The 25,807-nt window shown below is 44.5% G+C and overlaps 1 protein-coding gene across 6 annotated transcripts in view; it reads left to right on the top strand.

Moving 5' to 3' along the window:
* The window catches only part of EPB41L4B (erythrocyte membrane protein band 4.1 like 4B), a 144,740-nt gene that overhangs the window by 34,210 nt on the left and 84,723 nt on the right, over positions 1-25,807 (top strand). For all 6 annotated transcript variants that reach the window (XM_079926007.1, XM_079926005.1, XM_079926006.1 and 3 more), the window contains exons 2-6: positions 4,629-4,733; positions 18,569-18,611; positions 19,677-19,755; positions 21,709-21,753; positions 23,585-23,637. In XM_079926007.1, the coding sequence (XP_079782133.1) occupies positions 4,629-4,733; positions 18,569-18,611; positions 19,677-19,755; positions 21,709-21,753; positions 23,585-23,637 (325 nt within the window). The remainder of the gene's footprint in view (positions 1-4,628; positions 4,734-18,568; positions 18,612-19,676; positions 19,756-21,708; positions 21,754-23,584; positions 23,638-25,807) is intronic.

Here is a 25,807-nt window from a genome sequence, read left to right as displayed (position 1 = left end):
GAGGGTGGCGGGCATTTGATGAGCAGTTGGTAAATATCTGTTGAATGAATGAATGAATGGATTCATCACAGAGGGGGAGACCCAGTTAACGATGAGGCAACAAGGAGCAGCTTCCATTCTTGTCACATTAACAGATGTCCTGGTGTAATCACTAGACAGCACTTCACGTAATAGCCGCGAAATTGTGTTTAGGTAAATGGCCTTGGAAGTCGAGCACAGTTCCCTAGATGCTTGTTCATGGAAAACTTGATTTGAAAAGATTTTAGTGAGTGTATTCTCATTTTTAGCCCTGCCCATTGTGAAATATCAGTCTGTTTTTCGTGCTTTGGCATGGCCCATCCAGAAGATTTGTTTCCTGGCCCCATCCATCCCCCATGCACATATCCGCATCCATCCACACATCCGTCCATCCAGCCAGCCAGCCAGCCAGCCAGCCAGCCAGCCAGCAAACACATTTGTGGAGTGCCTGCGTTTTGGGGATGGAGGGAAGAGAGAATGGTATCCAGGTGAACACAGCTGGTCTCTGCCCTTGGGAGTGCTCAGTCTGAAGCAGGAATAAGACAGGAACATGGGCAGCTATGGTGCAGTGGGATAAGTGTGTATGTAATGAAGGCATGGGCCTGCTTGTGGGAACCCAGAAGAGGGGCACTTACTGCCCTGGAGCGGACGGAGAGAGTAGAGCTGGGGAAGCTGCCGAAGGAGGGAATGTTTGGGCCAGTAAGCCCGAGATGACAGCTTGTGGGCTGCTAGGGGCTGCCCCGAGTCAGATGTCCTGGCTGGCAGTGCAGACGAGTTATCTGGAACCTTCTCAGTTTTGAGAATGGACACTCTGTGAGCTGGGAGGCATGAAAGATGGTTGATTCATGGGCTGTGGTCTTGACCCTCCTATCTTCAACCTGCCTTTAACTCCCTGCGACCTCTGTTTCAAGGACCCTTCTGTTCATTCCAGCCCTCATAATTTCACCAGATTCTTTTTAGAGCAGGAAAGGGCCATTGGGAATTCTCTTTTCCAGCAGAAAAGACCAAAGAGCATACTTGGAGGGAGGAAGGTGAGTGGGGGGAAGTGTTTATAGGTGAGTAAAAATAGTGTCTTCTATCCACCAGACCCTGCTGTATGCCACCCCCAAGTCCAGCTGAGTGAGGGTCTGTCAGCAGAGGAGCCAGTCTGGCATTGGCAGAAGGGACTCACTGCCCCTAGAAAGGTTCTTTTCCTAACCGCCACCTTGAGCTCATTCTAAATTAAGAGCCACTTTAGAAAGACATCAGAAAAGTAAAATTTGGAATGACCTAGACAGAAACTTGGGCTAACCTCCCTCATTTTACATGTGGGGAACTGTGCTTTTTCAGTTCATACTCTGAGAGTGTTAAAATTACATACCTGGATGGTAAGCCCTGAACCAAAATAGACCCAGGTGGGGAGCAGGTTGGATTTGGGGTCATTTGAGTTTTGGTGGCCCTGTATATTCAGGGCACCATGGCCACGTCTGATTTGCAGCTGCAGGGGAAGTCCAGGATGACCGTATGGTTTGGGGGAAATTATGAATTGCTTAAGGTTGGAGTTAATGGTGTATCTGGGACTAGAGCACAGGTCTCTTGCTTTCTCCCAGCGCAGTTCTTTCTGCCACATCCTGCTGCTAAAGCTTTACTCTAACTATTTTTTTCCCACTAGGAAACCCACTAATGAAGCATTGGCACCGTGATAATAGGTGTTGCATGGGGCCAATAGCACTGGATAGTAATTGGAAGAAATACATCCAGAAGATGGATTGTTATGGGCAAGGAGGAAGAGTGCCAGAATTGTGATTTTTTTTTTTTTTTTGAAATTGTATTTGCTGCCTAACAACTGCCAAAAGACCAGTGTTAAAAAAAAACTTGGGAAGAAAACCATCTATAGTTTCTCCATGCTAACACAGCTGTTTTAGTTTTTGCCAATTTCCTGTTTTTATCAAGTAGTCCATGTACAGTGCATACGTATTTTTATGTAGTTGGGATGACAGCTTTCTATTAACAGAGTTAAGTACTGTGTTTACTTAACGTTTCTCATAAGAATTTTCCATATTTCGGTCTCATCTTCATAATTCTTTTTGGTTATGGCCGAATAGTATTCTGGAGTGCTGGTGGGCCCCAGTGCTGTGTTCTGTGATTGGAGTTTCAGTTGTTCTTCTTTTTGCCCTCCCGTGATCCTGCCTATTTCTCCAGTAGATTAATTTATAGAGAACAGCACTGCACGTCAAGTCTTCTGCTTCTGTTGAATTGGTGCCTTCAGAGGAGTATTTCCAGGAAGGAAAGAGACTGTAATTCATTGATGTAGTTTTGATTGTTTTTTTGTTATTGTTGTTTATTTGTATAACGTGAGTACAGATGTACACATAAAACAAAGGTACAGTTTAATGAACTACTAGAAGGTAGACAGACACCCTTGTACCACTACCCACGTCAAAAGCTGGAACCCTGCCAGCCAGCCAGAAGTCCACCGTTGCCCCCTCCCTGTGCCCCCTCCAGGCTCCAAGAGCAACGACGGCTCTGACTTTATTACAGTCACTTCTTTACTATCTTTCCAAGTTTGCTCACCCAAGTGTGCATCCCTAGATATTTCAAGTTAAGTTATCCTTTTTTAAAAAAATGTCTTTTAAAGCTCTTTTAATCTGTAGGTGTTCCCTCCATCTCTTCTCTTCCCTATAGTCTGTTGGTTGAAGAAACTAGGTCATTTGTCCTGAGGAGCTTCTGGAATTTTCCACAGGCTGGATCTCACCAATTGCAGTCCCATGTAGTTTAGAACATTCCTCTGCATTTCCTACAGTTGGCAGTTGGATCTGGTGGTTGAATCAGTCCCAGGGTTGATTTTTTTTTTTTTTCCCCTGTGGAAAGAGAGGTGTGGGGAGCAAGATTATATCTTGGGTGGTGGGACGTTCTTCATGGCGAGGTACATAATGGTTGTCTGTCTGTCTCCTGTTGCGATGTTAGTAGCCACTGGCATCCAATGCTTAGAGCCTGCCATTCATTAGAAGTTGCAAAATGGTGATACTGCAGTTCTGTTGTTCCTTCTTCATTTATTTGCTGGAATACTACTATAAAGAAAAACTTGGCCTCTCTACTATTTTTAATTGTTTATTTATAGAGATTCACATACCATACAGTTCACCTATCTGAAGCATGCAATCTAGTGGTCTTTAGTATTTTCGTAGAGTTGTGCATCAATCACCACAATTAATTTTAGAACACTTCATTAACCTCCAAAAAATCCTACTCATCTTCACTGTCACCCCGCAAACCTGGCAGCCCTAAGCAATTACTAATCTAATTTCTGTCTGTAGATTTACTGTTCTGGACATTTCAAATAATATGTGGTCATTTGTCACCAAGTTCTTTCACTTAGTATAATGTTTTCAGTATCCACTGATGTTGTAGCATGTATCAGAACTTTATTCCTTTTTATGGCCAAATAATATTCCATTGTATGGATGTACTGCGTTTTGTTTATCCATTCATCAGTTGATAGACATTTGGGTTGCTTCCACTTTTTGGCTATTAGGAATAATGCTGCTGTGAACATTTTTGTACCAGTTTCTGTGTGAGCTTAATGTTTTCATTTTTCTTGGATATTTACCTGGAAGTGTCATTGCTGGGTCAAATGGTAACTCTAGGTTTAACCATTTAAGAAACTGCCAGACTGTTTCCTAAATCAGCTACACAATTTGACATTCCTGTCAGCAGTATAAGAGGGTTCTAGTTTCTCCAACATTGGTTATCTGTCTTTTTTATTATAGCCCTCCTAGTGGGTGTGAAGTGTCTGATTGTGGTTTTGATTTGCATTTCCCTGATGAGTAATGATGTTGAGCATCTTTTCATATGCTTATTGGCTGTTTTTCTATCTTTGGAGAACCATGTATCTATCTATCTATCTATCTATCTATCTATCTCTATTTCCTTGACCTAATTTTTAATTGAATATATGTCTTTTTATTATTGAGTTGTAATAATTCTTTGTATGTTCTAGATAGAAGTCCCTTGTCAGAAGTATGATTTGTAAAATTTTCTCCCATTCAGGGTTGTCTTTGTACTTTCTTGATATCTTGGTGTTCTTTGAAGCATAAAAGTTTTACATTTTTGATGATGTCCAGCTTGTTTTTTCTTTTGTTGCTTGCACTTTTGGTGTTTTATCTAGGAAACTGTTGCCTAATCCAAGGTCATGAAGATTTGTGTGTGTGTTTTATTCTGAGTTTTGTAGTCTTAACTCTTACATTTAGGTCTTTGATTCATTTTGAGTTAATTTTTGTATATGTTGTCATCCGCTCTTTGGTTACCCAGTGCTACAGCTAAAGGCAGGATCAATGCTTGATTTTTTTCCCATTTATTTACCATTTATCTTAATAAGTCATTGGTTCCCTAATCATCCTATGAAGTTGTAGTTTGGGGGGTTTTTCTTGTCATTATGTATGTATGCTTAGATTTCATCATGAGTTTGTATTATAATAAAAATAATTACGTTTTAAAAAATTTGTGTACTGTGACACATGTATGCAATAGAGAGAGAAAAGTGATTTTGTGGTTTGTTTTTTTCTTTTTTTAATCTTGTTTCTTATCCAGTTGTCACATCCTAAATTTTCATCTACCCAATTGTCTTCCAGAAACATGCCAAAGGCCAGGATTTGTTTGATCAGATTGTGTACCACTTGGACCTGGTGGAAACAGATTACTTTGGCCTCCAGTTCCTTGACTCTGCCCAGGCTGCGGTATGTATGCCTTTGATTCCTTACAGGATGGATTGGCTTTTCATGCTAATCACAGATCCACAGTTGCTAGAAATTGGTAGAGAAAAACAGGAGTAAAACTGTGATATTGTTGCAGTAAGGAGCATGGGGATGGAGGTGCTGGCACCCATGTGAGATGATGCATCCGTGGTGCCCCACCCTGGAGATGGCCAGTACCTGCGAAAGGAAGAGGAAGATGTGTTCCTGTTACACATGGGGATGCACTAGGGGAACCTTTCCAAGCATAGGGATGCAGTGTGGGCACATCTCTAGAGTAGGTAGAGAGAAGAAATATCATTATAGAAATTCTTTTAAGGATGCTGCTTGTATTTAACCAGCAGAAGAGGCTGTGCTACCCTCCTCTCCTGGACTCTTGCCAGGTGTAGCAAGCAGGTGCTGTGAGCACAGCTGAATTGCAGCCGGGCTTAGTGGGCTCAGGGGCTGGGCAGTCGGAGCGGGTCTTGGCATTGCTCGAGAACCATCTTGCAGCCTCCAGCAGGTTGCATTAGGTCAGCAAAGACTTCCCCTGCTTTGCCTGAGACAGAACTGTGTGCAGTGGAGGTGCTCAAGTACGTGAACTCGACACAGCTCAGAACCACTCTTTCATTTATTTTAATTTCTTTATTTATTTTATAACTGACCTACAGTACTATGTTAGTTCCTGTTACACAATGTAGTAATTCAGTATTTCTGTACATTTCTAAATGATCACCCTGAAAGCCTATTTACTACCCGTCACCGTACAGAGATATTACCTTATTACTGACTGTATTCTCCACACTGTACATTTCATACCTGTGACTCACTTATTTTGCAACTACTAGATGTTTGTATGTCTTAATCTCCCTCACCTATTTCTATCTCCCTCCTTCCCCCCCGGCAACCACCTGTTTGTTCTCTGTATCTGTAACTCTGTTTCTGTTTTGTAATGTTTGTTCATTTGTTCTGTTTCTTAGATTCCACGTATAAGTGATATCATACCATGTTTGTCTTTCACTATCTGACTTATTTCACTTAGCATAATACCCTCTAGGTCCCTCCATGTTGTCACAAATGGCAAGATTTCATTTTTTTTTATGCATGAGTAATATTCCATTGCATATGTATTATAGATACCACATCTTCTTTATCCATTCATCTATTGATGGGCACTTGGGTTGCTTCCATATCTTGGCTATTGTAAGTAACAGTGCAACGAACATAGGGGTGCATATATCTTTTCTAATTAGTGTTTTTTTCCTTTGGATAAATATCTGGGAGTGGAAGTGCTGGATCATATAGTAGTTCTATTTTTAATTTTTTGAGGAACCTCCATACAGTTTTCCATAGTGGCTGCATCAATTTACATTCCTACCAACAGTGCATGAGGGTTTCCTTTTCTCCACATCCTCGCCAATACTTGTTATTTGTTGTGTTTTTGATAATAGCCATTCTGACAGGTGTGAGGTGATAGATACCTTGTTGTGGTTTAGATTTGCATTTTCCTGATGTTTAGTGATATTGAGCATCTTCTCGTGTTTCTGTTGGCCATCTGTATGTCTTCTTTGGGAAAGTGTCTATTCAGATCCTCTGCCCATTTTTAAATAGGATTGTTTGGGTTTTTTGATGTTGAGTTGTATGAGGTCTTTGTATATTTTGGATATTAACCCCTTATCAGATGTATCGTTCGCAAAGATTTTCTCCTGGTCAGTAGGTGGCATTTTCATTTTGCTGATAGTTGTCTTCACTGTGCAAAAGCTTTTTAGTTTGGTGTAGTCCCATTTGTTTATTTTTGCTTTTGTTTCCCTTGCCTGAGGGAGACATATACAAAAAATATTACTAAGACCACTGTCAAAGAGCATACTGCCTATGTTTTCTTCTAGAAGTTTTATGATTTCAGGTCTTACATTTAGGTCTTTTATCTATTTTGAATTTATTTTTGTGCATAGTGTGAGATAGAAGTCCAATTTGATTCTTCTGCATGTAGCTGTCCAGATCTCCCAACACCATTTATTGAAGAGACTGTCTTTGCCACATTGTATATTCTTGCCTCTTTTGTCATTGATTAATTGATCATATAAATGTGGGTTCATTTCTGGGCTCTCTATTCTGTTCCATTGACCTATGTGTCTGTTTTTGTGTCTGCACCATACTGTTTAGATTACTGTAGCTTTGTAGTATAGCTTGAAATCAGGGAATGTGGTACCTCCAGCTTTGTTCTTTTAAAAAGCAGGAAAGACTTCAGGGTCTCCCTTCCCAACAAAATCTAGCTTTGGGTTTCAAAGAGAATTTATTCAGGAACCTAAAAGTATTTATTAAGTGCCACTGGGTCCTGTTCCAAGCAGTGGATAATGCAGTGGATAATGCAGTGGATGTATGTAATACCTATGTAACATGACTGGTGGTAATAAGTGTTAAGGAAAATAAAGCAGAGTGAGGTGTTAGACAAAGTAAAGGGAGGGTGAGGGAATAGACAGAGTAAGGGGCAGTGCTATCTTAGACAGAGTATGAAAGGGTGAGTTCCCTGGTAGAAGATGTTTGAGCTGAGACCTGGAGCTCCTCATCTGTGGCTAAGCCTTTCTACCTGAAAGACACTTTTTAGTGACTTCTGGGGGGCTACCCATGATGGTTGTAAGGAGATGCTCAAAGTCGATGCCTGGAAATTGGATCTGCCTGAGATGGTTACTGTGATGCTCAGTCTGCAGTGATAACGGTGGAGCCAGGACTTAAGTGCGCCCGGGCTACAGTGCCTGCTGGGCAGACACTCCCCTCTGCTCCCACTGGATGGCCCCTCTACACCACTGACTTCCTCTCCACCTTCAGGACCTCCTGTCTGCTGACAGCCCACTACCCCAACCCCCTGACTGTTGCCACAAACACCCCAGCTGCCTCCTTGAGTTCGTGGTCCTGATTCCTTCCTGTGAGCCGGAGACTCTCACTCTGGCCACTGTGGCCCTGAGGAGGGCAGACCAGCTTTTCCCTGTCCCCTCCCCCGTGCAGTTCTGCTTCCTTTGAGGTTGGACTGCCCAGTGCTGTGCCCTCTGACCTCAGCGCTCTCCTTCCCATCCTTCAAGGCCTCTGGTGCCTGTTTTTCTCTTCCCTGGGCAACCTCAGAACTCAAATTGCTGACCCCTCTAAACATTCCAGACATGGTTTCCTCTCACTGAAGCTTCGGTTGAGCAAACCTCACACAGATGCACTTCTGGTCCTTTCACCACCGCAATCACTCCAAGGTCCGGAATTCTGTCATTTCTCAACCCATGACAACGTCCCGTGATCGCGTCCTTCCAGTTCTTCTACATGTGGCCTTGGCCCACGACAACTCCTCCTACTCTGTCCTTCCTCCCGGCCTGGCGAAGCTCAGCTGTCTCACCTGTGTCCCCTCTTGCCCTTTGATTCTCCTGCTCCCCTGACTGTCCCCTGGCCTCCCTTTGACACACACACACGCCCATATGCTTCCTCTGCTGCTTCTCCCGGCTGCCAGGCGTTGCTGGAGAGCCACGGGCTGTGCGTTTTGGCACCAGCACAAATCACAGATCACAGGTTCAGCAGAGTCCAAGCCCCCGAGCTGTTCTTGGAGCCTCATTATCCCCCAGTGGGCTCTGGGGGTTAATCCCAACTCTGGAATGCCCCAGGGTTCCCCTCTGACTCTGGATCACAGGCCCGTAATCCAGTTCCCACAAAGACTGGTCTCATGGTTGGCCTTGCCACCTACTGAGAAGACCGGGTCATTTAGCTGAAACGCCTTGAGTTTTCTTCCCTGCATCTCAAAGTTTCTCTTTTCTCTCTGTCCATCCTTTTTACTACTTTGTTTTAAGGGAGTTTGCCTGTTTCTCCAGCATTTACTCACTACACCTGCGTCAGAGTTCCATTTCCGGTTGCTTCCTGGGTGCTGAGTTCAGAGTCCTCCTTGCTGTCCCCAGCATCTGACACTTGCCAGCCCTCCTCATCCCGGAAACTCTTCTCTATTCTGCCTTCTCCTGTTGTCCTAACATGTGTGGTATCTTTGGCTTCAGATTGTTTATGGCCCTGGACTGAGTCAGACCTGGACCTTACTCTTGGTTCTGCCCCAACTCATTTGATGGGCTTTAGATAAGCCACCTTTTCTCCCTTGGGCTCAGTTTCCTCATCTGTAAAATGAGGTTCTTTTATTTATTTGCTTATTTTTGGCTGTGTTGTTTCTTCATTGCTGCGCGGGCTTTCTCTAGTTGCGGCGAGTGGGGGCTACTCTTCGTTGCAGTGCACGGGCTTCTCATTGCGGTGTCTTCTCTTGAAGAGCACGGGCTCTAGGCCTGCGGGCTTCAGTAGTTGTGGCTCGCAGGCTCTAGAGCGCAGGCTTAGTAGTTGTGGTGCACAGGCTTAGTTGCTCCGCGGCACGTGGGATCTTCCCGGACCAGGGATTGAACCTGTGTCCCCTGCATTGACAGGTGGATTCTTAACCACTGCGCCAGCAGGGAAGCGCCTATTTTTTTTTCTTTTGACCACCCCAGGCAGCATGTGTAATCTTAGTTCCCCGACCAAGGATCAAACCCGCGCCCCCTGCAGTGGAATCATGGAGTCTTAACCACTGGACTGCCAGGAAAATCCCTAAAATGGGGTTCTTGGACCTGTTCTCCCAAGAGCTCTTCTAGTTCTAATGCCCAGTGATCTGAGTCTAAAGAAGAGGCAGGCGTGTCTGCCCCACAAATCTTCTCTAGTCAGGGAGAAGGTACCTGTTATTTCTGCCATTAGAGCCAAGTACCTGTTGTTCTGGTGGCGTGTCCTCATCCCCAGGCGACTGCTTTCCAGCCACACGGGTTCCCAGAAAGCCGAGGATGTGACTCCACTATGAAAGGCTCTGCTGTGAGGCTCTGCTCACTTGGCTGCCGGGCTTTCCCGTCCGCTGGTGCCCTGGCCCTGTGCAGCGGGAGGGATGTTCACGGTGAGATCCAGGCGTCCTTCCCAGGCCACACACCTGCAGACGCTCAGATTCTGCAGGTGCTGAAGCCTTTCAAGCATGCAGCCCTGTGAATATGATGCGCTTTTCTTCCCCACAAGAGCAGGCGTAGGGTCCTCGTCTGCCGAACTCTGAGGATCCTGGAGATGTGGGGCAGCGACAGCTCCCAGGCCTCTTCTGCTCATCGGTTTGACATCTAAGCTGGGCTCATGGTAGGCTGGGTCTGGTACTGCCCGCGCCTTGCTTGTGCTGGTTCCCCTCCCGGGACACCCTTTCTCATCCCGTTTAAACTTCTGGCCATCGTTCAAGACCACCTCTGATGACAGCCCTTCGTGCAGCATGTCCTCAACCCCCAAAATGTTTTTCCTCCTCTGTGTAAACCTGAGCTTATTTTACCCTCCCTGGCAGTTTGCTCATGTGGCCTCAGGGTCATTCTTTGTGTATATGAACAAACCTTTCTGATTAGATCCTAAGACTTAGGTCCTCCTCTTCTTAGCTTGGTGACTATTGGTGACAAAGGCATACAACCTAGAACTTTCGTCCTTAGCCCCGGAAGGGACCTTAGGAGCCATTTGTCAAATTTCTCCATCTCTGGTGGTGAAACCAAAGTCCTTAGACCTTGGCAGGTCACTCAGCGAGTAGCGCAGCTTGTGGGCGAACCCAGGTTTTCCGATTTCGGGTTTTAAGTGTTCTTTTCGGTACACTGTACTCTGGAACCTCAGTTTTCCTAACACCAAGGTGAATGTAGTAACGTCCATTTCAGAGGGAAATTGAAGGACTGAGTTAATGGAAGAGAAAGGGTTTTGTAATCCAGCATGGGTGTGGGTCTCACTTCTTCCCAGCTGGGCAGGCCGGGGGGGGACCAGATGTCATCATGGCCCCCAGAGCTGATGCCCTGAGGTTAGCTGGAACCTCAAGGCTGCCCTGTCCGTGGGAGAGACCTTAGCGATTTAGATGAGACCTCTGGGAAAGTTCGCTGAGCCAATGATTTTTCCCAAAGGCCTGGGACAAAGCATCTGGTGGCAGGTGTGATAGATGGGGGCTCAGAAGGGAACGGTCCACTTGGCTATTGGCTTATTGCCCCATAATCGAGGCTCCTGCAAGGAATGATGTCCCCACCCAGCCCCTAATATGCAAATCAGAGGGCTGGGGGTTCCAGGGCTCTTGGCTGTCTGCATCCCCAGCTTATATTCCCAGCTTGCTGCAGAAAGCCAAGCCTGGTTTCCATAGTGCGCAGCCCAGCCCTGAAGCAAGGTCAAAGTCTATTGGCTTCGCCTATTTTTAGCAGTTGGGGCTGGGGACCTCCTCTTTCCCTTTTCTATATCAAAGCAGGAAAGCCACCCAGGAACCCACTCTGTAGCTCCCACTTTGACACAGCTCAAAGCAGGGGCAGGGGTTCTATTTGTACATATCAAAGCTTTCTTCTGAGAGCCCAGGGCTCTGGCCTACACCCACCCAGCTTTCTTAGACTGTTCTGGTAGATGCTGTTTACTGAGTTTCTACTCTGATGAGCTCTGAGGCAGGTATCAAACTAGAGGCATTATATAACTCTTGTTTAACATTCAGCGTTGATCTGTAAAGCTGGCCATAAAGCAGACCCATTTCACAGATGAAGAAGCTGAGGCTCACTAGAAACCTTGTAAAGGCTAAAGTAAGGGACAGAGCCGGGATTCAGAACCTGGTCTCTCATTCCAAAGGCCAGCACTTTCCACTGGGTTATACTGACTCCATTACACAAGGGAACATCACACCCACCCACACACAGCCACACCCGTGGAAAGAAAACATTCAGTCAGTAGCCATTCAGCAAACTTTGACTTGGAGCTTACTCAGTGGCAAGCTCTGTGGTGCAGAGGTAGGCTGGACAGTGTCCCCACCTGCCACATTCTGGTGAGGGAGACAGACAAGTGGTCCCTTGGAAAACTGGGGGCTCAGTTTTTTTTTTTATGATAAATATAAAATTACCCAATAAAATATCCACCACAGTTAGTGTACTTAAAGTATCTTAGGACTCGGAGTCTTGGAGCAAAAAACCAATCCCAGAATTTCAGTGTTAAGATCCTGAAACCTGGAAAGTTAAGTCTCAGACTATACCGTTCACGGTTATAGACCGTACTGTTCACTGCCCTCCTGTCTGTGAGCCCGGAGGCTGAGTGTTGCTGATGAGGTGATCAGGGTATCAGAGGGGAAGGGCGAACATGGGGTGGGCCGCAGCCACAGAGGATGAGAGGACTTTGCCAGGCAGAGGAGCGGCAGGGATTTGGGGCTGGAGTAACCATAGCCCCACCAAGCAGAAGTCTCCGTCCCCATCTCGGGGTGGGCGTTCTACAGGGTAGGTGTAGCCATCCTCAGTCCCTTCCAAAGCCCCTCCCAGCGTGAAAAGGGAGCATTTCATGGTGGTCCGTTTTGCAGCAAGGAATCCGGAAAAGGTGGTTTGGGGCCTTTGTCTCAGACTTGTGAGGTGTTTTTCATCTGGTTTTTGCAGCACGGAATCGGGTAGATGGGTGATTAGAGGCCCAGGGCTGTGAGGGGAGGTTGACACACAGACATGGTGACTGCTGGAAGGACTCTGTGGACGCCAGAGGGACTGTTGTGGCTTCACCCTGATGGGTGCCTGGAATGTCATCACATTTGCCGCTTGTGTGGACACTGCCGGCGCTCCTACCGTTTCAGATGTATGTGGGGTTAGGGTTGGAGAGTATAAACACTAGTAGTGGTAGGGAGGGAGACGCAAGAGGGAAGGGATATGGGAACATATGTATATATATAACTGATTCATTTTGTTGTAAAGCAGAAACTAACACACCATTGTAAAGCAATTATACTCCAATAAAGATGTTAAAAACAAGCAAACAAAAAAACACTAGTAGTGGGACATGTTACTGTCAGAGAAAGCATCTTAAACCCTTCCTTTCATTTGAACAGTTCATTACAGTTGCCATGGACACTGAGTTGATTCTTGTGTTAGGGGACCGCTCAGTGCACAGATGAGGAAGCTGAGGGGATGGGGCAGGGGGCTTGCCCCTGGCCACATGCCAGGCAAGTAGCAGGGCTGGGACTTGAACTCTGATCTCCTGCCTCCTTCTCAAAGATGTGTGCAACAGCTCAAGAAATGCCTCAGGCCTCCCAGCAGCCTGCTTCTGAATGTTGGCAGAGCGAGTGTTTTCCTGTTCATGTGCAGGTATTGGCGCTGAATGGGTAGCTATTGATAAAGGGAAGGGGTCTCTGCAATTGATTTAAATGAATCCCCAAGGAAAGCTCGAGTAGCTGGCATGAATGGGTTGACGGGGCTTCATGCTGAATGAGGATGAGGAGAGATCCCTCTGGTAGGCAGAGGAGGTGTGTCCTGCTGGGGTGTGGTGCGGCGACCCAGAGCACCGGATGCTGACACAGCCTGAGTTAGAATCCTGCCTCATTAGCGCTGTGACCCAGGGTACCTTGAGCCCTCTCCACGGCCACCTTCCTCTGCTCGAAGCCTGAGAAAGGGATGGATGTGACATAATGTAAAGGGTGTTTTTTCCAACACTACAAGCAATGGATTCTGACACTGTCTGCCTGAAGACAGTGTCGGATTAAGGGCTCGCTCCCTCAGACTCCCCACCAACCCCCGCACCACACATACACACACACTTCAGGTGCTAATCCCAAGTCCACGTTGTCACCTGTGCTTCTGACCTACTGGCTGTAGGTAGGAGTTTCCCATGACCCGCTCCGTGGGTTTAATTTGCTGGAGCCAATCGCAGAAATCAGGGGGACAGTTTACTTACTAGGTTACCAGTTTACTGTAAAAGGATGTAACTCGGGAACAGCCAGTTGAAACAGATGCATAGGGCAAGGTATAGGGGGTGGGGAGGTGTGGAGCTTTCATGCCGTCTCTGAACACGCCGCTCCTCCCAAATCTCCGTGTGTTCACCAACCCAGAAGGTCTATGAACCTTGTCCTTTTGGGGTTTTACGGAGGCTGCACTACATAGACATGATGGATTAAATCATCGGCCATTGGTGATTGATCCAACCTCCAGCCCCTCTCCCCTTCCCAGAGGTTGGGGAGGTGGCGGGCGACTGAAAGTTCTAACCCTGTAATCAATCATGTGTTTGGTTTCCCTGGCAACAAACCCCATCCTTAGGTGCTTTCCCAAAGTCACCTCATTCACGTAAACTCAGGTATCATTGAAAGGGTTTCATTATGAATGTTAAGACACTTTCACTGCTGTTACCACTTAGGAAATTACAAGGGTTTTAGGAGCTTTGTGCCAGAAACCGACAAAGACCGAATATATACATTTCTTATTATGAGTCACAACATCACACACAATAAGCTCCAAAAGTGTTCATTCTCTTCTTTCTCTTTACATCCTTTGGATATGATTATCTCTCAGATTCCTTCCAGCGCTAATTTAAATGCAAACTTTTTACAAGACACTTTTTACAAGCCAAGAAAATCTAGAGGTACTAGAAAGCCACTTATGAGTTCCATCACTCAAACGTGATGGCCCAGGGTTGTACAGGCAGAGTTTTTAGACCCTCTTCAACCCCTGAGCTTCTCCTGGCCATTGTGATTCAAGTGCTTCTGTGTAGATTTTAGACAATTAACTTCTCTAACCAGCCTTATGTATGTTCTAATTCTAGAGCTGATGTACTATCAGAACAGATGGGCTTTGCCGGATCATCTCACATCTCGATTTATGGGAAGGGTTTTGCCAGATGGACTCGGATGAGAAATTCAGATCAGAAACCACCTAATACCTGTTAGAGTGTTTGAGTTAAATGTCTTGCCCTTTGAACTCAGCAAGGCACCTGTCTGTTTCCGGTGACTGGTTTAATGGTCTGTTAAGAGGGCTGGAGCCATTTGCCTTGGCCTCTGCCGACAGGCGGCCTGGCTGTACTTAGCCGAATGCAGGTGAACATCCAAGACAGGTCCTGCTGCTGCTGAATAGGGGGGCTTCAAGCCAAGTATAGGATATAATTTATTAAATGCCACATGGGGCCTGAGTGCCCCCAGCGTCTTCAAGTCCCAGGGTGGTCTTATGGGATTAAGCATGAGTGATCCGAGTCTGGTCAGCTCCTACAGCTAAGAAGAAAAGTCGGGTCATTTTGAGCTGGTTGGATACAAGATAGATTTTATCATCTCTTATTTTAGGCTTGTGACTGGATTTCTTAGCACCTCTGATGCAGATGAGCAAACCTGATCTGAACACCACAGGGTCAAGGAGCTCTTTAAATGGAGCCGCTTCTGATTCTCTTCCCGGCTTTGTGAGCCCCAGACTTTTCACAGGCCTCAATCCTGGCGGGTCCTGCTCTGTGCGGGGCTCTGTGGCTGGTGGCTAGGCGGGAAGGATGGAGGCCAGCACTCATGGATAAGGGGACTTCTTTGTTTTTAGATTTTTTTTTTTTTGATGCGGACCATTTTTAAAGTCTTCATTGAATTTGTTACAATATTGCTTATGTTTTGGGGTTTTTTTGGCCGCAAGGCACGTGGGATCTTATCTCCCCGACCAGGGATCGAACCCACACCCCTGCATTGGAAGGTGAAGTCTTAACCACTGGACCGCCAGGGAAGTCCCTGATAGGGGGGCTTCTTTAGCAGTGTGGTCAGAGGGAAAGGCGTCTGCTGTCCAGGAGGAGCATCTAGCCATGATCTGCCTGTCAGTTAACACGGGTTGTAGACATCTGGCTAATAAACCCTGAAATTGCTTGAGATTTCAGACAGCAGTTTTCAGAAGGGGTCGTGGATATTTCAAGATCCCCAGGCTCATTATTAGGACATATTCTTGGGTAGGAGAGGATGCAGGAAAACTTCAACACTAAATATTTAATGGGACCCTGGGGGCCTTTAAAAAACACTAAGGATCTGAGATTCTGTTTAATGATCTTGGGTGGGACCTGGGCATTTGTGATTGAAACACACAGCCAGGGTTGAAAACCACAGCTGAGGAAACGACACAGGTTGGGCCTGGATCAAGATTAGAGTTTGACAGTAGAGGGAGAGGAACAGTGGGCTGAAGTTTGTTCTATTCCAAATACAATAAGGAGACTTGAGAAGGGAAAGAGATGGGACAAGCTCCTTTCATCTCTGAGCCTCTGGGGCTAATAAGATTAGAAGGCTGGTTGCAGGGAGAACTTTCCTTGCCTGCTAAGGATAAATTGATTTGAAAGTGAGGCGAAGAACAGGTTTAGCCAAGCCATTAGCATGATACTTACTTTGGCAGGAAGGTAAATATTATGTTTGTATCAAGTCTTTATCTGTCCTCCCAGGGGCTAAGGTCCAGCACTTCCAGCTTCGTTGAGGGCAGCAGTGAGACTGAATTCTAATGATACAAATTGATCATCAGAAACTGCCCGATAGGCAAGTGATGAATGAATGATGGAAGTTGGCAACCCAGCCCACCTCCCCGCACCGTGAAAATAATATTCCCGTTCAAAGGAAAAAAACTATGCAGAAAATTAAAAAAGAAAAACAGTAGACGTCATTTCCAGTCCCACATTCAGAAATAACCTCTATAAATTCTTCTAGACATGTTGATAGGAAATAATAATTTTCTATAAAGGGATCCCACCTGCCTTTTTTTTCCATCTCACATTGTGCCGTGGATCTCTTGCCACGTCAATAAATATAGGCCTAAATAGTTTTAAAGGCTGAATAGTATTTCATTATATGGAGGAGCCATTGTTTTAATCCATCTTTGTTGATGGACATTTAGGTCATTTTCCATTCAAAGCTATGAACAGTGAGATAAAGCATCCTGTCCACGAGCCTTTGAGATAGGCATCCGGCTATGGGGATCCGGTGCTTTGATCACACGGTTGCCTAGCTGGGGAGTGGGGTTGACAGAGCCCACGGTCTCCCATTGCACTGCTCCCAGCTTATGGTATTATAATTCATCTCTTATTTGCTTCTGTGTTTCCTTATCCCCCTCCTCCCACACGGTCAGAGTGGGCTCTTTGGTGAGTGGTAGAGTGCACTGTACTCACTTAGTCCCACCCTTTCTCATTATTAGAATGTGCAGAGTTTAGATTGCTTCTGAAAGTATCTTGACGGTCAGCAGAATGGCCTCGGATTTTGAACAGCTAGTGAGAAACCTGCTGCGGGCTGTGTTGTTCCAACATCCTAACAGCGATGTTCCACGTGCATGGGATATTCATAAAGGGATGGGAGGGTCTCTGTTTGCCTCATTTAAAAAATTATGTTGAACATTTATTTCTCAAGCATCTGATAAGGGCCTGCTGGGTGCCAGGCTCTGTGTTTGGCACAGGAAACTCAGAGATGATTGAGTGTGTGGTCCCTGCCCTTCGAGGCTCGTGTTCACCTGGAGGGGCTCGCAGTTTCATGTTCCTAAATGTTGCTTTCCATGGAAGTCGAGCTCCTGAGGCTCCTCAGGACTGTAGTGTCAACAACTTGAACGTTTAAATGAGGGAAATGGTTTTGCAGTTTCCTTGGATGGATAAGACTGAAGTGGTGTTTCTGGTGAAAGCTAGAGGAAGTTGAAATGCCTTCATGGACCAGAGCAGGATTCTCTCAGGCAAATCCCCTCCTGTCTTTCCATCTTCAGTGCGGGTCATTTAAAGGGTCGTGAATTTTGGTTTTAAATTTTAGAGTTTAGGGCGACAGAATGCCCAGACCTGTGTATGAGCAGAGATTTTCGACGGCGGGGCTTGTAGTCATTACTAGATTAACGGAGACTTGGTTGTAACTTGAGAAAACTCAGAAGGAAAAGGCAGTTGGTGGCTCCGCTGACTAGAAGGGACTGTATAGATCAATGAGGTAAAGGGTGGTAGGTTATTTTAGGCACCTCTTTGGAAAGCTAACTCTCCCCAGGAGAAATGCTCTTAATGTGCATAAGCACAGATATTTTTTCTTTTTTTTAATTGAAGTATAGTTTATTTATAATGTTGTGTTAGTTTCAGGTGTACAGCAAAGTGATTCAGTTATATATATATATTTTTTCAGATTATTTTCCATTATAGGTTGTTACAAAATATTGAATATGGTTCCCTGTGCTCTACAGTAAATCTTTGTTGCTTATCTAGTTTATGTATAGTAGTTTGCATCTGTAGTTTAATCCCAAAATCCTAATTTATCCCTCTCCCCTTCCCCCTTTGGTAACCATAAGTTTGTTTTCTATTTTTGTGAGTCTGTTTCCATTTTGTATATAGATTCATTTGTATTATTTTTTAGATTCCACATATAAGTGATATCATGTAATAGTTGTCTTTCTGTGACTTACTTCACTTAGTATGATAATCTCTAGGTCCATCCATGCTGCTGCAAATGGCAATATTTCATTCTTTTTTATGGCTGAATAATAGTCTGTTATACACACACACACACACACACACACACACACATATCTTCTTAAACCAGTCATCTGCTGATGGGCACTTGGCTTGGCTATTATAAATAGTGCTGCTATGAACATTGAGGTGTGTGTATCTTTTAGAATTAATGTTTTCAGTTTTTTTGGATATATACCCAGGAGTAGAATTGCTGGATCAAATGGTTCTATTTTTCATTCTTTAAGGGACCTCCGTATTCTTCTCCATAGTGGCTGCTCCAATTTACATTCCCACCAGCAGTGTATGAGGGTTCACTTTTCCCTTATCCTCTCCAGCATTTATTATTTGTAGACTTTTTGTTGATGCCCATTCTGACCCGTGTGAGGTGATACCTTGTTGTGGTTTTGATTTGCATTTGTCTCATAATTAGTGATGTTGAGCATCTTTTCATGTAGCACAGGTATTTTTATACCATTCCAAGCTGTTTGCAGATCCCCAGCCTAAGAGCTCGTGATCTGGTACAATCCCTGGTTTTAATTACTAAGAGTTGTAGGGCAGGGTAACTCCAAGGGACTGTGTAATCTTACTGACGAACTATTCCTAAGAAAAACTTTTTTTCTTTCTTTCAGCACTGGCTGGATCATTCCAAACCCATAAAAAAGCAGATGAAAAGTAAGTAAGCAGAATTTAGTTTACTACCTTCTTTTATCAGAGAGTAAACTCCTTTGCCAATGTTTTGAGGTATTACATTTTCATTAGAACTTGGGAGCATTTTCAAATGGATTCAATTTTAAGGATGAATTTTAATTTCCTAAGGCTGGCTAAATATTAGAGTTTAAAATTTGAATAAGAGTTTTTAGTAGATGTTAAAAAACAGACTAAGCCCTCATTTGAAATCAGACACTTCTCCCAATGAGGACTGATAAATATGCTGTTCAGAAACATGACTTTATACCTGTGACATTCATTTTCTCGTGAGTTATGAAGTAGATTCAGAGAATGGGAGAGCAGGAAGGATCTTTGACAGTCTGGTCCAGCTCTCTGATTTTATAGTTGTGGTAACCAGATTTCTTCAGTGTGGTTTATGTATGAGTAATTTTTTTTAATTTAATACTTTTAAGGTTTTTTTACCGTAGGTTTTTTTTTTTTTTGTGGTATGCGGGCCTCTCACTGTTGTGGCCTCTCCCGTTGCGGAGCACAGGCTCCGGACGCGCAGGCTCAGCGGCCATGGCTCACGGGCCCAGCCGCTCTGCGGCATGTGGGATCTTCCCGGACCGGGGCACGAACCCGTGTCCCCTGCATCGGCATGCGGACTCTCAACCACTGCGCCACCAGGGAAGCCCTACCGTAGTATTTTTAGATTACAGAACACTTGACTGTTTATGTGTCACTTTCCTTTAGCCCACCTAGTATTTTGTTAAAAGTTAGTATCACTTTGGAGTATCTTGGCAATCAGGGGTGAAAGTAAAGGGTTAGCTCTTAGTAATTCATCTAGATGATGAGGGTTTTTTTCCAGAATGAGATTACTAGCTAAACTATCTTTTGTCAAAACCGAAGTCCATTTTAGTTTTCCAAACTAGTATTGAAAAGAACTTACTAGCTTTGTATGTTCCGTTGTTACCTCCCAGAGTCCGTGGTGGATATGTTAATAGATTTAACATGTTTTTCCTTTTGTCCATTCTGTGATCTTCAAAATTGGGGAAAAACATCTTCAACCTTCCATCTCCAAATGCTTAGTTGGACCTGCTTATGCTTTGCACTTTCGAGTTAAATATTATTCTTCAGAACCGAACAACCTTCGTGAAGAGTTTACAAGGTAGGACAAGATGCAAAACAAGATCCTTCTACCCACCCACACCCCGTAGCACCTGCCTTACTTACAATCCACGGGTCTTCTAAACTGTGGGTTTGCCGCCTCTTTCATCTGCTGTCTTTATATTCCGAGCAACTGTTATTAGCACTTTGTGTGTGCTTATCTCTGTATTCTGTTGAAAATCCACACTTTGCTTGACTGGACCTTTTTCATAGTGAATCAGAATTTTAAAATTTATTTTCTTGTCACGTTCCTATTTTGTTGGACCTTGGGTAGATTGGCTAGTTGGTCTACGGCACTTTAATTTTGTCTCAGATACAAAAAGAGAAGGCAGATGTTAGAAGAGCATCTCTGCCTCCAAAATTGCCACCTTATTTTTTTAAGCAACTGCAAAATATTCCCTTGATGGTTATAATATCAAAGTTGTTAGAATTCCGTCACGGTATCTTTCCGCCCCACCGAATTTCTTTTATAGTGCGCCTGCCCTTGCCTGTCTCTTAGACTTCAGAAATAGCGTCAAAGCAAAAGAGGCTTAAAGAACATTTTACGTGTGGACTTTCCGTCCAGCCACCCTTCTATCAGTGAGATTCTCTACTCAGCCTTCTGCTGCTTTTGATGTCCCCAGAATCTCCTTGTCATTGTCTGTGATGGACAGTTGTGGTGACATGTAAGCTTCTGGGTGATGCATGGTGGTGGCCGCTGGCTTGGAGGTGACCCCCTAAGTAATACTTTAAAGACCGACTTTATCGCCATGTCCCCCATGGGAGCAGCCTGGGGGCTTCTGTGGTTAGGTTTTCCTATAGGAATTGGAAGTTCCGGCCACGTCAGCGTTGTGTCCTCCTTGATGTGAGTACTCAGTTTAATGGTGGTTGAGCACTTCTCAGAAGTAGTAACATTCTGGAATGTACTAGAACCTTCACCACCACCCACATGTCTGCGTCACCCACATTGTCCTATATCCATTCCACAGAGAGTGACCGTGTGCATTGTTTTCAAAGTTCAAACAAATTACATTATCCTAGTGTTTCTCTTTAGAGTCCTTTATGAAGTGTGCTGCTTCTAGCTGTCATCAGAGCCAGTGATTCTTAACCAGGGTTTGTGAATCAGAAACACCTGGGAGGCTTTTGAACAAATCAGATTCCTGGGGACCACTCTTATGTGTAAGCTTCTCATTCTGTAGGTATGGAGTGGAGCGTGGGCAGCTTTGGTTTTTACAAAGCACTGTAAGTGGTTCTGATGCCCACGTCTTCCTGGTAAAAAGAACACTTACTTAATCTTTTACTTCAGTGAACTGCACTTGTGTTATTTGCTGCCTTCCTCCCCATTTTCCGTTACCCCTGTGACCAGCTGCCATCCAATTCCAGGACTTTTGTTTCGTGTGTGTGTGTGTGCGTGTGTGTGTGTGTGTGCGCACACGTGTACTTTGTTTTTTCAAAGGCAGAGTCTGCAGTTAAACTGCATCAGAAAAAAAGCCTCCAGTGGTTGCTAACTACAGTCAGCTGTAAATTTTTTGATACAATCAGCTGCAGCCTTTCTGGAATCTGCTGGTGGGCAGGCTGAGGGCCCAATGCAGTGGCTCTACCCTGCCTGTTGGATTGGACACGTTGCATGCTGCGTGTGAGCCCTGCGTGCGTGTGCATGTGTGTGTGTGTGTCTCTCTCTCTCCTGGAGCCCCAAGGGTGTGTGGAGGTGTCATTGGACTGTGCAGTGCTCCATGTTCCATCCTCCAAGTATCTTGCGAATTCCTCCATGCGCTCACCTTCCTAGCTAGATTCTGGGCTGCCTTCCTGGAGACAGGAGGAGATGCTTCCACCCAAGTTCTCATTTGATTTGGACTCCCTTTTTACAATGCAGAATTCCGGGCTGTGTGTGGGGTGGGATTTGTGATGGGAAGTTGGGGACTGGAAGCGGCTGGGGAAGAGTTACCCTCTTTTGACTTTTGTATATGTTTGTCAGGTACCTGTTTGTTTTACAACTCAGGCATGACATTCTTTCAGGAAAGTAAGTATGTTTTTGTTCTAACTCTTAACTCAGGATAGATCATAGTATATTTTCTAAATAGTTCACCGTGTGTGTTTTTTTTTAACTCTTTACGCTTGTTCCCTTTTCAAAATTCAAAAAAAGTACACCAGGCATTGTAAAGTGAGTCTAATACTTGGATCACAGTCATCATCATCTTATTTCACGTGATTACTATATGGCTTGAAGCATTTCCAAGAGCATTTAATATCTTAAGTGATGTGTATCTGGGAATAATTCTCTCCCTGATCACATCACTGCCCCATTCATAACGGCTTTTGTCGTATTTGTAAGCAAGATACGTTATTAGTATGTATACACTGACAAGTTTTTGGACCATCCAAAAGTCTCACTCATCACCATCTGCATTTAAGTCATGTAAAGAGGTTATGTTCTGATTCTAGTAGAAAGAGGTTTAGACATCTCATCTCATTTCCTTTTCCTCTCTTAAAAACGGTCTTTAAACACTAGGCCTCTGGCTATACAACGATTGTTGAGCGCAAGAACCACTGGCACTGAAATGGTTGGTTTCACAGGCAGTATGTATTTTAAGGATATGAGATTTCAGCAGTCATAACTTTTACAGTTGTGTCATTTTTTCACCAGCCATATTGACTATTTTCCGTTACATGAAAAACTAAGATATACTGAATCTAAAAAGCAATACCTGCTATTACTGACAGGAATACATTTTGATTTTGAATATAATCTGAAGGAGATTCAAAATGTGATTTCCGAATTTGGAAGCTCTCTGTAGAACATGTGCTATGAGAATCCTAGAGGAATGTACACTATAGAACAAGTAGATTGTACAGTGTATACATTTGCCTTATTCAGCCATGCAATACGGATCTTTGATTGTGTGTGTATTTCTCTCTCTCTCTCTCCATACTGTGCTTCTCATACTAAGAGCCTCTTAACTGGTGATTGTCTTTGGTCTGGAAACACATTAGTGGCGATGCCTCGCATTTGTACAGTACTTTGCAGTTTACGTGCACGTCAGCCTGGTTTACTGCATTCCTAGCAGAATGGTGTTCTGGCGGCCCCAGCGTTGCCTCTACCAGCTGGCCGTCTGGGGCCAGGACACTTGAACACTCAGTTCCTCATTTCTGAGGTGGGAATGGGGAGCACAGGCAACCCCCATCCTAGGGGGTTGACCCACTTGATGCATTGACCAAATTGGATAATATACATATATGAAAAGGCTTTGAAAACTATGAAGTGCTAGGCCAATGTGTGTCATTATTATTTTTCTAACTAAATTTGTAATAGTAAATATGAATGAGATCACTGGATTTGTAGTAATACACCTCTGTGGCGGTGCCTCAGTTATTCGATTGCTTGAGTGTATCCAGCTGTCCTGGCCATCTTAGATATGGTTTCTGTTTATTTGTAACACTATGACCTCGTTTCAAGAGAGAGTGAAGGCAGCTTGAAAAGATGCATGTACTAGACCAAGATAAAATAAGTTTAAAAATAATAAGGCAAAGGGAAGGCTTTTCATTCAGTTTCCCAAACTTCCCAGTTCTTGCCAGATTCAGTAAAATTGCCCACTCTACTTAGAGTTGAGAGGAGCTATACCTAGATGGGGTTATTTCACCATATGATGAGAGCTGACTTTGGGAAACAGGGAGTGTAAGTCAGCTTGTTCGCAGTTTTTAATGTAGACAGCAAAAATAGAAACCACCGAGAACAAAGATCATTATCTGAATATCACTACCTCCTGCGAAATGATGTTACTGACATTTTGTATAGTTACGTATATTAAAGTTCGTATTTACAGTTAATTTCTTTTCTTTTTTTCCCTTCCAAGGTTGAAATGCCCATATGAAACAGCTGTGGAGTTAGCCGCTCTCTGCCTACAAGGTACAGTATTCCTTAGTGGTAATTAGCATTTTAAAGTTGTTGCTTTTCATTTCAACAAATGAGGGTCTCCTGTGTACCAGGCACAGTGATCTGGTTTGGTCTCCGTCCCCAAGTAGCTTTCAGTCCCATGAGGGCCTCGTGGCCGGATCACATACTCCGTGTGTACATACAGAGTACACCGTGGTTCCTTCAGGAAGAGAGCCCTGCAGGGGGCTTGGAAGGTGGAGGCCTTTCGGGGGAAGGGTAGATGGAGATGAACGGAGGAACCAAGGCACAAAGTAGAAAAGTGTGGAGAGGCACTAGCAGTTGATTGGTGTCAGAGGGCCAAGTTCAAAAACCTGGAGCGGCGGGTGACCTTGACCCCATTTAAAGTGCATGAACTTCGTGCTGTCAACACGGCGTCTTCGAAGGCTCTTGAGCGGGAGGCAGGCCTGGTCAGACGTGCATTTTAGAAAGGCCACAGTGACTGTGATGGGAGAAGGGATAGGGACAAGACCAAGACTGGGGCTGGGGGTGAAGTGAGGAGGTGTAGCTGTAACAAAACGAAACTAAGGCTGGGGGTTAAACACACACCCCAAAGTAGCATCAGCGGTACAAGGAGAAGGACCTGGTCATTAGGCTCAGTGTTGAGAGAGGAGACAGAGATGACTCGTAGGCTGCTACCAAGGATGGGAGGTGGTGACAGTGAATGGTTAGAAGAAGAGTTGGGCTCCCGTGGGGGGACATCTGTGTAGGGTCTCTTGACCGAGAGGGGCCAGTGGGGCCTCTGGGAGCTTCTTGAGTCTGTAGAGACCTGGCTCCACCAGACAGGTCAGGCTGGAAGCACTGACAGGGGAGAGTCATCAGCATGTGGGTGGGAATTGGACGGTAAGAGGGTTGCCTGTGTCTCAACGTTGACTGTTCCATCTGTCTGATGCACTGGTGGATTTTTAGTTTAACATGCGCGAGAAACACTTGTTCAAGTTGCCAGCACTAATTAAAAGGATACTAATGTGTAACTGCATATAAGGAATTTCATCAGCGCATTGGATAGACATATATTGCGGACTCGTTTATCAGGGCTTCTATGGGATAATGAATTATGATGTATTCATTTATAACTACTAACTATTTTTGAGTGCCATAGTAAGACTTGGCTTCTGACTTTTGTATTTACCAAGTTTTAAAAGTTGATCTAAGTCTTTTCAAATTATAAAATCAGTACAGGCTTATTATAGAATATCAGGACAGCAATCAGACAAGTAGAAGGAAGAAAGTAACCTACGGTCCTACCCACAGACAAGCAGAGTTTCTGTCTATGAGTTTGAGTTTTAAAAATGTAGTTCTGATCAGACTCATACACAAATTTTTTTGTATGATTTTCTACTTGGTAATTTTAGTACATATATTCTTTCTGTCATGTTTGTACTTATAAAGAAGGTTTTTAGTGACCAGGTTACTCCCATTCCCTGATACTTCCATTCCTTAGTCACCTTTACTGCTTATTTTTTTTCATTTATATATATATATATATATATTTACATCTTTATTGGAGTATAATTGCTTTACGTTGTTTTGTTAGTTGCTGCTGTATAACAAAGTGAATCAGCTATATGTATACATATATCCCCATATCCCCTCCCTCTTGTGTCTCCCTCCCACCCTCCCTATCCCACCCCTCTAGGTGGTCACAGAGCACCGAGCTGATCTCCCTGTGCGATGCAGCTGCTTCCCACTAGCTATCTTTTTTACGTTTGGTAGTGTATATATGTCCATGCTATTCTTTCACTCCGTCCCAGCTTACCCTTCCACCCCCAACCCCGCCCCATGTCCTCAAGTCCATTCTCTACGTCTGCATGTTTATTCCTGTCCTGCCCCTAGGTTCTCCAGAACCATTTTTTTTTTTTTAGATTCCATATATATGCATTAGCATGCTGGATTTGTTTTTCTCTTCCTGACTTACTCCACTGTGTATGACAGACTCTAGGTCCATCTACCACTTTAGTACTTATTATCTAGTGGGGGCTTGGCATATAATAGGTGCTCAGTAAGTGCAGAATGAAATTGAAGAGCCCCCCCCCCAATGGACTTTGGCTGAAGGGCAGTCTGCCCATGTGGTCTGAAGGTACTTGTGTTGGAGGTAACCGTCTGTGCTAAATACAATGCTAAGCGCTTCACATCCATATTTTCC

This window comes from Stenella coeruleoalba (assembly GCF_951394435.1).
Source record: "Stenella coeruleoalba genome assembly, chromosome: 7".
In the NCBI taxonomy this organism is placed as follows: domain Eukaryota; kingdom Metazoa; phylum Chordata; class Mammalia; order Artiodactyla; family Delphinidae; genus Stenella; species Stenella coeruleoalba.
The sequence above is the reverse complement of the archived record's forward strand: the minus strand, read 5'-3'. Positions and strand labels throughout refer to the sequence as shown.